We start from the raw sequence: 12,996 nt of genomic DNA on the forward strand, positions 1-12,996 counted from the left end.
ACACACACACACACACACACACACACACACACACACACACACACACACACACACACACTAGTCTGCCCCAGATTAAATTGTATACTCCTTGAGTAGTAGGGACCATGTCATTTAAAAATTTCTTTATCTCCCATGGCCATGCATATAGCAGGCACTTAATACTTGCTGAATTCAGTTGAGTATCTACTTACTTCATCTCAGAGATATAAGAATTAGAGAATTAAATCTGTTAAATATTTTAAAATCATCAAGTTAGAAGTGCTATAATACAAATCTACATTCTCCAAACCCAAGAGATTATCAGTTGTGTTACTGTGAGCCATATCATAGACACACCTCAACCTTTGAGCTTCAACTTTTAAAAGAATGAGACAAATTATGAGTCAAAAGTGGAGCTGACATTTCTCCTGACTCAGAGATCAAAACCGATCTTTCAGGAACAGAAATTGTTTCAGCCTTTCTTAGTGAAGGAAAATCAGATTTGTTTTCTTAGAGCCATTGTCTCTTTATCAGGAAGCTCTTAAACTGAAGTCATTTTCAGAATATTCAGGAAGATCAGGAAGGCCTCCAAACACAAGTCATTTTCTGAGTGTTCTGGCAAATACTCCCAGACAGCCCCAGACAATCTCTAAGACACAACTTGATGGATCAAATCTTCCTTAAGTGGCTAAAGCAAATGAAAGTCAGGTGGCATCACACCAACTTAGGAAAGTCCCGTGACCCACAGTGGGCATGTGGTTCAAAGTATTCTCTTTTTAAAGGAATCATGAATAATTCAATCTACCAATTTCCTGTTTGTTTTTGGTTCCCCCATTTTAATTTAAGTCTTATTTCATTAAGTAGATTCTAAAGTTGATCTTTTCCTCTGGCAATCTGAAGGAACTATAAAACCTCAATTTGAGTTTTCACTCCTACAGCACATGCAAAATTCCAGTATGCTTCCTAAAAGGTTCTTCCTTTATCCGAAGGACACAATTGCAAACCTTAATCTGTAATCTCTGGTTCCTTATCTGATCTGGCCTTTTGGTCCCTTCCCAAGGTTTCAATACTTCTTCACGACCACTCAAGATTTCACACCCACTGACCAAGCAAGGAGATGCCATAAAGGGGTTAACAGTCCACAGCACTGCCATTGTGCAACCAACTCACAAGGTTAAAGCAGGAACGGATGCTAACAAACTGAAATCCACAGGGATCAAATGCATTAAAAGAAACAAGAATATAAAAAAGTGGTCCAAATGTTACCCCAGGAAAAGACAAGGCTGTAAGTTACTTTCTGTCCTGGAATGGATAAAGAATAACACCAGGCAGGGTTCAGACTTAATTTCCTTTATTGGTGGAGATACCTATTGTTTCTAATCTGCCACAAAAATGATACGTCTTATAGCTCAGGACTTATTCAGGCTAATTTCCAGGAAATAGGTCACAACTATTAGCAAAGTCACTAATCAATATTCCACTGGTCATTTTATTGTGAATTAAAATCATGTGTTACTAAATCAGGCTTGGAATCTGCCTATTACTTGTCATTATGCTCAAGCACAGAGGGAGGCTGGCCTCCTGCTAAGAAAGGTCAAAGTGTATACTTTTGACATCCAAGTACATTATCTTTTCCTTACAATAATGACTATTAAGAGGGAAGGGAACGCAGAGGGCAACTGAAAAACCAATTACAATTGGCATCAGCAATGTAAACATAGCCTAATTAATTAACTTCTTGTTTGGGGTTTTCCTTTTTAAAAAGATATTGGTCCAAGGGTGGAGTCAAAATGACAGAGTAAAAGCAGTGACATGCTTGAGCTCTCTCCCAAACCCCTCCAAATACCTGTAAAAAATTACTCTAAACAAATTCTAGAGCAGCAGAACCCACAAAAAGACTGAGTGAAACAAATTTCCAGCCCAAGACAACCTGTATAGTAGGTGGGAAAGGTCTGTTGTGACAGGCTGGGAGAGGAATGCAGTTCAGCCTGGGCCAGACAGGCAAAGACTGGGTTCCAGTGAACCTGGAGCAGGCCTCAGGGGACTGGATCATAGGCAGCTGTGGCAGTTTCCAGACTTCTCAACCTATAGATGCCAAAGACAACTTAGAAAATCAGTGTGAAAGGTCTGTTGGACCTGGGTGAGAGAGGAGTGTGGTCCAGCCCTGGTCCTAGCACAACCCCAGAGCTGCAGCCACAGTGGCAGTGGCTGCTTCTGGAGCTCTTGATCCACAGACAGTGGGGGGATCGAGTGACTGATTAGAGGGTGACTTCAGGGATCTCTTGGCTGGCACTGAGGCAAGATTCTCTCGCTTTGCTTATGCTTGAGTCACAGTCCTGGGTGGTGGTCCTGGGGTGAGGAAGAGTGCTGGAGTGGTGGAGCTTGTGGCAGCAATGGAGAGGGAATTCTCCTCACAGGTCCAAGGCAGAAAAGAGTGCTTGTGGTCACTCATAGACCAGAGCACAGGCCAGGAAAGGAGTAAACACCTTTCCTTTGATCATACCACCTTGGAAGAACTGAAAATTCACTGGTGCCTATCTGTGAAAATAACTGCACAAAGCCTCTGAAGCTTCAGAAAGAACACCCTCCACACTGGAAGCAGAGCCCTACCTTAACAAAGAGTTACAAACCCAAGTAATTGGCTGGGAACATGGGAAAACAGCAGAAAAAACTCAGACTATAGAATCTTACTTTGGTGACAAAGATAATCAAAACAAACAACCAGAAGAAGACAACAAAGTCAAAGCTCCTACATCCAGAGCTTCCAAGAAATATATGAATTGGTCTCAGGTCATGGAAGAGCTCAAAAAGGATTTTGAAAAGTAAGTAAAAGAAGTAGAGGAAAAACTGAGAATGATGCAAGAAAATGATGAAAAAACGAGTCAACAGGTTACTAAAAGAGACCAAAAAAGTACTGAAGAAAATAGCACCTTAAAAAATCAACTAACTCAAATGTCAAGAGATCCAAAAAGCCCATGAGGAGAAGAATGCCTAAAAAAGAAGAATTGGTCAAATGTAAATAAGATGTCCAAAAGCTCACTGAAGAAAATAATTCCTTAAAAATTAGAATGGTGTAAATGGAAGCTAATGACTCTATGAGAAATCAAGACATCATAAAACAAAACCAAAAGAATGAAAAAGTAGAAGACAACATGAAATATCTCATTGGAAACTGACCTGGAAAATAGATCTGGGAGATATAATTTTAAAATTATTGCACTACCTGAAAGCCATGATCAAAAAAAGAGCCTAGACATCATCTTTCAAGAAATTATCAAGGAAAACTGCCCTGATATTCTAGAACCAGAGGATAAAACATAAATTGAAAGAATCCACCAATCACCTCCTGAAAGTCAAGATCCCCAAAGAAAACTCCCAGGAATATTACAGCCAAATTCCAGAGTTCCCAGGTCAAGGAGAAAATATTGCAAGCAGCCAGAAACACAAGATAATACAAGATTTAGCAGTTTCTACATTGAGGGATTAGAGGGCTTGGAATATGATATTCCAGAGGTCAAAGGAGCTAAGATTAAAACCAAGAATCACCTACCCAGCAAAACTGCATATAATCCTTCAGGGAAAAAAAATGGATACTCAATGAAATAGAGGACTTTCAAGTATTCTTAATGAAAAGACCAGAGCTAAATAGAAAATTTGACTTTCAAATACAAGACTCAAGAGAAGCATGAAAAGATAAACAGGAAAGAGAAATCATAAGAGACTTATAATCATATATTAATATATAATATTAATACAATGATATATAATATATTATAATATATTATATAAATATATATGGACAGAGGGCACAGGGTGAGTTGAATAAGAAGGGATGATATCTAAAAAATAAAATTAAGGGGTGAGAGAGGAAGGTACTGGGAGAAGGAGAAAGAGAGAGGTAGAATTCGATAAATTATCTTACATAAAAGAGGCAAGAAAAAGCTTTTACAGCAGAGGAGAAGTGGGGGGAGGTGAGAGGGAATGAGTGAATCTTATTCTCATAGGATTTGGCTTAAGGAGGGAGTAACATACACTCAATTGGGTGTGGAAATTTATCTTACCCTTCAGGAAAATAGGGGGGAAGTGGATAAGAGAGGGAGGGATGGTAGAAGGGAGAGCAGATTGGGGAAGGGAGTAATCAGAAGCAAACATTTGTGAGGAGGGGCAGGGTCAAAGGAGAGAATAGAAAAAACAGGGGGCAGGACAGAACAGAGGGAAATATAGTCAGTCTTTCACAACATGACTATTATGGAAGTGTTTTGTGTGACTACACATGTATAACCTATATCAAATTGCTTGCCTTCTCAATGTGGGGGGGAAGAAAGGGAAAGAATTTGGAACTCAAAGTTTTAAAAATGAATGTTAAAAATTGTTTTTACATGCAACTTGGAAATAAGATATACAGCCAAAGCGGTATAGGAATCTATCCTGCCATACAGAAAAATAGAAAGGGAAGGGGATAAGAGAAGAGGGGGGGATAGAAGGGAGGGCAGATTGGGGGAAGGGGTATTCAGAATACTTGCTGTCTTGGGGTGGGGGAGGGGGGTGGAACTCAAAATCTTGTGGAAGTGAATGTCAAAACTAAAAATTAATTAATTAATTAATTAAAAAAATAAATGTTAGCTTGATTAGAGCTTTAAAAAAAAAAGAGCTGGGTTCAAATTCCACCTCTAACCCTAACTAGCTAAGTGACCATAGGAAAGTTACAACCTCTCAAAGCCTTAGTTTTATCATCTAAAAAATGAGAATAATCATAAATGTAGGACTTATTTTATGGGATTCTTTGGAGAAACATGTGATATTGTATGTAAAATATTTTGTGAACTTGAAGAATGTTGTGGTATTCAGTCCCTTCATGGTACAGATAAACATACACTGGATTTTTTGCCCAAAGACTTGGGTTTGAATCCCAACTTTGCTGCTTACTCTGTCTTGAGCAAGTTACAGAGGGCCTCCCTCCACCCCCCGGGGTCATTTCCTCATCTGTAAAATGAGGACATTAGACTATGGGGCCTCTGAGATACCTTTTAATTCTAAAATCTGCTGGTCCTCAGGCTCATATTTCCTCATCCAAGGCCAAGTTCAACCAGTGTCATATAGTAAAGATGATGATGATTATTGCAAAAAAAAAAAAAAAGGATAGTAGTCCAAGTTTTGCCTTAAGCCAAAAGATACAACCCTCGGAGATTCATTCAGTTAACTCAGAATATAAGAGTAGAAATAAAGGATAAGAGAGACTAAAGATTAGAGGCTTATTCCATATCAAGAGTTATTGCTTCGAAAGTGAAAATGTCAGAATCCCTTGGGACATCATGATGATAAAGAAATTCCTCTAAGGTTTCAATGAAATTTAGAAGGGGGAGGTATATGTGAAAAGTATAGCTCCCAAAGAAATTCACAGCTGTTCTCCAAGTCATTGTTATGGCACTGAATGGGCTGCAGAAGCTATTTATGGAAATGATTTAAGTTCTTTTGGATCAGACTCTACCAAGACAACCGTTGTAGAGTCCTGTCCATCTCTACGTGACCCTATTTTTGGGGTTTTCTTGGCATATACTGGAGTGGTTCGCCATATCTTTCTCCTGCTCACTTTACAGATAAGAAACTGAGACAAACGGAGTTAAGTGACTTGCCCAGGGAAAGACAGCTATTAAATGTCTGAGGTCCAATTTGAACTCGAGTCTCCCTGACTCCAGGGCTGTCGCTATCCACAGCGCCACCTAGCTGCCCTACTAATACTTAATTAACAATGTGGAAAAAAACATGGCAGCATTAGGTTCACTTTGTTTTCCCCTTTTAATCTATTTAATTTTTGCTCTGAAGAATCTTTGTTTTCCAGTTTATATAACTTTAGTTTCATTCCTGAAGCTTCCAATTCTCCTTCACACTGATTCATGGAAAGGACAGTTCAAACCACCAACACGAACTGTATTAATTTTCATGAAGACTGATAGTTTGTGAATATAAGGGAAACATGACTACAAAGAAAGCAGGAAATTGTCATTCAACCTTCATACGCATGTCATACAAACTGAGGGCCTGTCTTCTTAAAGCCACAGGATCATGGAATGCCAGTTAGAAGGAACCTCACAGATCATCCCTCAAGCCCCTCTTTATTTAACAGATGGGGCACTGTGAAAGAATGGGACTTGTCAGGGCATTAGGACCCAGGTCTTCTGACTCCAAATTACCGTGCTCTTTTCAGTACGCCATGAAACCTCTTACCCAAATTTTCACAGTTTTGTCGTAGGAACCAGAGAGAATCCTAGTGTCCTCAAAGCAGAAATGGCAGGAGCTCACGACATGATTATGTCCTCTCAAGATTTTAAAGGGGATCTATAAAACGAAGAGGCCACAGAGAAAGAATGAACCAGCCACACCTCCAGTCAAAGGCAGAGCCTTGAGAAGCCCAGGGAAGACATTGAGGCTCCTGCAGGGGAGGGCGGTCAGTGATGGGAGAAGGCTGGAAAGAGCGGAGAGGTGCGTCTCGTCTGGAGGATACCTTCGCTCACTCCAGGACTTCAACGCTGGCCCACCTCACAACAGCCGCTAGGGGCCCTTTCTTTGTGGCCCCAAGGTCTCTGTTGGATGAGGTGTCGGGCCCCTGCCTTCGTCCTCTCTTCCCCACGCCGCTTCTGCCCTAGGGACCGGGAACGAAAAGCAGCCCCAGCGGTGGAGGCATTCCTGAGGGCCCAAGCCCGTCATACCTCCCGCCCCTCTAACCAAAGCCGGGGACCCGGCACCCCCACCCCCAGCACTAAGACAGCAGGCACCGCCGTGCACACAATGCGCACGCAGGGCCCGAGACACCCGCACACACCTCACACAAAGGGCTGCACGCTCCGCACGCAGTACGCACTAAGAGTCCGGGATACCTGCATACACCTCACACCCAGCACACGCACACCCACCACTCCTCGGAGCCACAACCAGCCCACGGAGCGCAGCACGCCCCGCATACAATGTGCGCGTGCGCGGGACTCAAGACACCGCACACACCTCTCAGCCAGCACCTCAGCACCTCAGCCAGCACCGCCTCAAGCCTCCTGGGCACAGCACCCAGGGTCTCAGGCCCCACCCCTCACTCCACATACAGCCCCTCGGGGTCAGTTAGCTGGGGTGGGAGGCAGAAGGCCCGGGGTCCAGGGTGATGCCCCTGACCTTGGACTGCCGCTCATGGTCGCCCCATCGCGGCTCCTCCGGCTTCGCAGGCTCGACTGTTTGCTCATTGGGATCCCACAGAGCCAAGGGGTCACTGGGCCTCGAGGTTCGGATGAACTTGTTGGCCCATAAGTCCCCCGTAAAGCTTTTCCACTCCATGGCAACTGCTGCTATGGGAGCCCGCGGGGGCCAGAGCGCGGCGGCCCACTGCCGTGGGAGGGTGGGGGGAGGGAAGGGGCAGAGGGTTGAGGCCTTTGGAGTCCCCAACATTCCCAGTCTGGACCTCTCCAGCTCTGCAACATCACTTCTGGCCGCGACGGTCTGGGAACTTCAGAAAACAAGAACTTGGAGAAGGGATCTCAAGGCCAACCCCTTCACTTTACAGATCAGGCCCAAAGAGGCAAATCGACTTGCCCAGGGAGCCCCAAGTGACTTGCAGCAGAGGCAGAGTTCGAACTCTAATTTTCTGACAGGATTCTCCGTGTACCGTCCAGCCAGTTGTCAACTATTCACGTTTCCAAGGCCTTCAAGATTTACAGCGCACTCCCCACAATAGCTCTTTGAGCTGGATAGGGTATGAGCATCCCCAGTTGGCCAACCAGATGTAAGCTGAAAGGATCATAACATTTAGAATTGAATAGGACTTTAAAACTAGCAAGAGTTGGAGTGGAGACTTAACTAGAGAACCCTGACTGACTCAAGTCCAGAGCTCTCTGTTGCACCACATCAGCTGCCTCTCATTCAGGCAGCCAAGAGTGGATAGAGTGCTGGGCCTAGAGTCAAGAAGTAATGTTCCCCTTGGTTTCTGTTTTTCATTTCAAATGCAGCCTCAGACACTGTACAAGTCAGGTAACCACGCAGCCTCATTATCCCCATCTATAAAATGTTACCTACCTCACAAGCAGAGCATATTGTAAAGCATTTAGCCCTGCACTGTACACATAGCAGACTCTTAATAAATGCTTGCTCCTTGTACTCTCATAGCTGTCACTAAACCTGCTTAAATCTCTTCCCTTCTCCAAGGCTGTTTCCTCCTCTACAAAATAAGGAGGTTGGACAAGATGAGGGCTCTGTGAACTACAGGCAAGCTAGCCAAACCTGGCCCATTTAAAATAAAGATATAAAAACCATTCTAAGCCCAAATGCCATACAAAAGCAGGTGGCTGGGGCAGCTAGGTGGCGCAGTGGTTAGAGCACTGACCTTGAAGTCAGGAGGACCTGAGTTCGAATCTGTCCTCAGACACATAACACTCACTAGCTGTGTGACCCTGGGCAAATCACTTAACCCCAATTGCCTCACCAAAAACAAAAAACAAAAGCAGGTGGCAGGGGGCTGCATCAAACTCTGGTCTATGTGAGCCATCTTGCCGTTCCAACTCTTTAGGCAACGCATTCCCATTCTGCTATCAGAACAGCATCTGCAGCAGTCAGCAGTTTCTCCTGTCTACCTTCAGGATCCCAACACTTACTAGATACCTAGGGACATAACATTGGATTTGGGAGTCAGACAGATATGAGCTCAAATCCTGCTTTGAATACTTTCTACTAGTGTGACCCTGAGCAAGTCACTAAACTTCTCTCAACCTTGGTTTCCCCATCCTTAAAATGGGGGTGAGCACCTACCTCCTAGGGCTATTAGGATCAAATGAGATGTACTTAACATACATGTAAAACTTTAAAGTACTATGTAGAGTTATTATTATTACTGTTACTATCTTCTCCTTGCTAAAAAGAAAAAGAAACACTCATATTAAGAGGCAGCACTGGCTGGGGGCCAGCGATGGATCACCACACTCATTAGGAAATGACCAACAAGCAGTCCCTTTGTCCTGATTTAACCTTAAATGTTTATCATCCTAAAACATGAAATGAGTTTTCACTACACCCCTAAGAATCAAGTGGTATTAAAGTTATTTTAGATACTTAACTCACAAAACTGAAGTGTTTCACTGCTTTCAAAAATAATAATAGACATTGGTAAGGGATTATTTTTCTGTGTGCAACACAAAAGGCACCTATGTTCTCTTCCTTTCTACCTTAATATCTACTCTCTGGCTTCTTTAACGTTTGCTTCTCCTCTTTTGAGGGTTACCTACTCCTGACCCTTAGTCTTGCTCCCATCCAAAAGTTATAGTTTTTATTCTGAAACAATATTATCAAATTTATGTTTCTGCCAGAAAATTACTCCCTTAAGGTTGCATGGAACTGGTTTGAAAGATTGAGCCTGGGGATTTCGGTAGTCCAAGTACTACAGATGGATCCCCTGAGGGCTGCCTGCAGAGGTATACATTTTTGATTTGCTCCCAGCATTGAGAACTTTAATAAGATGCTTACAGAGACTGGAGCTGACTTACACATTTTGATAGATCAACGGAAGCTCAATGATTAAAGCTCCAAAACTGTACAGATGATGAACAGAGAAATAAAACTGAGACTTTCAAAGAAACCACAAATACCATGGCAGAATCAATTAAACACTGCACTGTGGTGCTGCAGATTGAGGGAAAAGTACTATTATTCCTGTAGAGGGTATATATCAACCTAGTTCCTTGGAACCAGTGATTAACAGAATGTCTACTCATCAATAAACAGGTATTAGTAATTTGTATTGATTAATAAATTTTATTAATTTCATTAATATTTATTGAGTGCAAAAAAAATTGGGCCTAACATGAACTGCTTTTACATATCCAAGGAAACCAAACAATCCTGGAACTTCAAAATTACCCTGTAAACTACAGGAACATAAGGATCCAGAGCAGGCAGGGATCTTAAAGATAACACAGTCCAACCCTTATAGATATGGGGAAACTGAGAACTAGAGAGGTTACCTGTCACATAGAGTATGCGAAAGAGTCAGAATTCAAACCCAGACCCTCTTTCTTCAAATTCAGTGTTCTTTTCACTATATCATAGTGCCAAATTATTTTTTAAAAAAGTGTTTAAGTGAACAAAAAGCTATTTTTTCTCCCACTTCCCCCAACCGGGGGAAACAAGAAACAAAACCAATGGAACAAATATGCATAGTTAAGCAAAACAGGTTCTTGAATTAGCCTTGTCCAAAAAAATGTCTCAATTTATACTAAGTCCCATAAATACTTTGTAATATGGGACTTATAGGTCTAATATAGTGGAAAGAACATTAACTAGCACTAATTCTGGTCAGCACCCCAGGATTCAAATTTCACCTGTAACACTTACTACTTGGGTAACACTGAGCAAGTCACAACCTCTCTGGGCTTTCTTTACCTCATCTTTAAAATGAAGGGGTTAAAAGGGAAGGCCTCTGAGTCATCTTCAGTCCTAAATCAAGGGTCTTCACTCAGGGTTCCTGAACTTGGATTTTGAAAATATTTCAGTAACGGTATTTCAATATAATTGGTTTCCTTTACAATCTCATATATTTCATTTTATATAATTAAAAACATTATTCTGAGACATCCATAGGCTTCTCAGTTCAGAATGCCAATGAGATAAAAAAAAAGTTTTAAAAAACCTTGCCTTAGATCTATGAGCTTAAGATCAATCGGTAGTAGTAACAATCTTTTAAATTTTTATAGCACTTCACGGCTTAAAAAAACTTTCACAAACATTATCCCATTTGACCCCCATACCAACTCTTTAGGTAGGTAGGATAGGATTATCCCTATTTTACAGATATAGAAACAGATGCCTAGAGAGGGAAAAAGACTTGAGCAAAGCCATAGCTAAGCAGCAGAGCTGGGACTAGAGCCCAGATTTTCTGGCTCCTAGTTTATTTGTAAGGGATTTGGGATTCAACATTATTAAATATATTCTTTGTAGCAAATGTTTATTCTTTGTTTATAAAGACAATTAGTTAAAGCATCTGAGAAAAAGAATATAGGTAATCAGAATACAAATAGATTGTGTTCCTAAATTTCATTTATGAGTTAGTTTTTAAAACTTAGAACATATATCCCTATAGAATGTTACAATGGGTGGCCCAGGTACAGATGAATTAGTACAGTTTGGGTTTAAATGTTCTGTCATCTGAGCAAACTTAAATTTCCCTTAAACCACACATTTCTAGGGAAATACATTCTAGACCCCCAAAAAAAGTAGCCAGGAAGACATGTCTTCTCCTTGGGCGGCATTCTACCAGGGAGGAAGAGTGGGCATTCCAGGGCAACGGGAACTTGGTAAATGTGACACACTGCTATCCATATCCCATACTCATCTCATTTCTTCCTCAAGGAATCTACGAATTCTTCCCTGCTCCCTCCAAACAGTATGCTGGTTTTATGTGGTAGGTTTTTTTTTTTTTAAGCCAGGCCCGTGATTTCAGCAGTGTCAAGAGCTCTACGTGATATACTCTACCACAGGCACCTTTTCTGCAATTTATTGTCTTAAGAGAATTGCATGTAGGGACACACAGTCCTTTTGTGATACAGGCAGGACTTAAACCCAACTATTTCTCATTCCAGCCAGCTCTCCATCCACCATACCATCAACCTCTCTTTATGGTTATACTTGGATTTAAAGGGTTTTTTAAGGATATTCTTAGTATTCATATAGCACTTACCAAAACAGTTATCATTTACAGCATTTTGATTTGAAGTTGAAAGAATATTTATAAAGGTGTGACCTGAGGGTCAAGAAAATACACCAACTACACTACTACACTATAAAAGTTAAGGGTTTTCCACTCTGAATTCTGATGGCCTATATTCCTTTCCTAAACAACACACCAGATTTCTGTAATACTGAAATGAAATATTAACTGACATAGGGTACCTTTAGCCATCAGTACAATTATATAGATTCTCTTAGATAGAATCCCAGGCTACTATACAAGAAGCTTTAGTTGAGAAGAAAAGAAACGAGGACAAAATCCATTTTGGTAATTGATATGGATTTGGGGGGTTTTTTCCCCTTCCAACTTTCCTTCTTTTCTTTCTTCATAAAAGTGTTCCCATGTAGATGTCTTCTTCATAATGGAGTCACGTACTAGTTTACAATTTTAATTTCTTTACGTAAATTTCAGGCATTAGAGAATTGGAAATACAATTGTAATTACTAATTTAATATGCAAAATTATATTTTAATTAAAATGCACATTGTGAATTTTATTCTTTTGCCACTAGCTAAAGCCCAATTTACAACTTTCCAGTTCAGACTTTGAAATGCAAAGATTTAAAAATCTATTTCAAATCATAGCCTTATACATAAATATAATCTGTACATTGCATTAATTATACAATAACTGATCTGCCATCATAGAGGAGATCAAAATTTCAGAAGAGAGATCAGACCTAGTTCAAATTGAAGAAACAGGTTACTTCTTTGTTAATGGAAGACGTTTCAGTCTGTAAAAAAAAAAATTAAAAATCATAAATCACTATACTTTAAAAATATATCTTGTGGGATTCTCTAACATTCATCTTTATTGTCTCTCTACCATCTACACTAAGAATGTTAGAATATAATCTTTTCAATGCAATCAATTTATAGTCATTGGTCAGTCCATGAGAACAGAACAAAACTTGGTCACCTCTCTATCGTTGGCTCATTACCTTCAGAAATGTGCCTCTCAATATGACCCTTGTCTAACAGTACGCAGTTGTCGAATCTAAGCTTCTTTGTCCTTGTACTCCCAGCCCTATCACAATTCCTTGCACATCAACTAACCAATCAACATTTATTAATTGCCTTCTACATACTAGATGCTGGGAATACAAATACAAAGAGTGAAGCAATTCCTACTCGCAAAAAAGTTTACATTATAACGAGGGAGGCAACTTGCATAAAAATACATAGAATAAAAATATAAAGTTAATAAATACAAACACATACAAAAGAGTTAAATACAATGTAGTTTTGGGGGATCAGGAAAAT

The 12,996-nt window shown here is 40.7% G+C and overlaps 2 protein-coding genes across 2 annotated transcripts in view; both read right to left on the minus strand.

Annotated features, from left to right (window-relative positions):
- The window catches only part of LOC114047403 (WD repeat-containing protein 88-like), a 57,132-nt gene extending 49,833 nt beyond the window's left edge, over positions 1-7,299 (minus strand). The window contains exons 1-2 of the mRNA XM_027868231.1: positions 7,141-7,299; positions 6,205-6,315 (exon numbers count right to left, since the gene is read on the minus strand). Coding sequence (XP_027724032.1) covers positions 6,205-6,315; positions 7,141-7,299 — 270 coding nt within the window. The remainder of the gene's footprint in view (positions 1-6,204; positions 6,316-7,140) is intronic.
- A 4,082-nt stretch (positions 7,300-11,381) lies between these two features.
- LOC114047171 (G patch domain-containing protein 1-like) overlaps positions 11,382-12,996 on the minus strand; it is a 50,772-nt gene continuing 49,157 nt past the window's right edge. Inside the window, exon 20 of the mRNA XM_027867938.1 lies at positions 11,382-12,467. Coding sequence (XP_027723739.1) covers positions 12,437-12,467 — 31 coding nt within the window. The 3' untranslated portion in view covers positions 11,382-12,436. The remainder of the gene's footprint in view (positions 12,468-12,996) is intronic.

This window comes from Vombatus ursinus, unplaced genomic scaffold, assembly GCF_900497805.2.
Source record: "Vombatus ursinus unplaced genomic scaffold, bare-nosed wombat genome assembly UNPS02014786.1, whole genome shotgun sequence".
NCBI lineage: Eukaryota > Metazoa > Chordata > Mammalia > Diprotodontia > Vombatidae > Vombatus > Vombatus ursinus.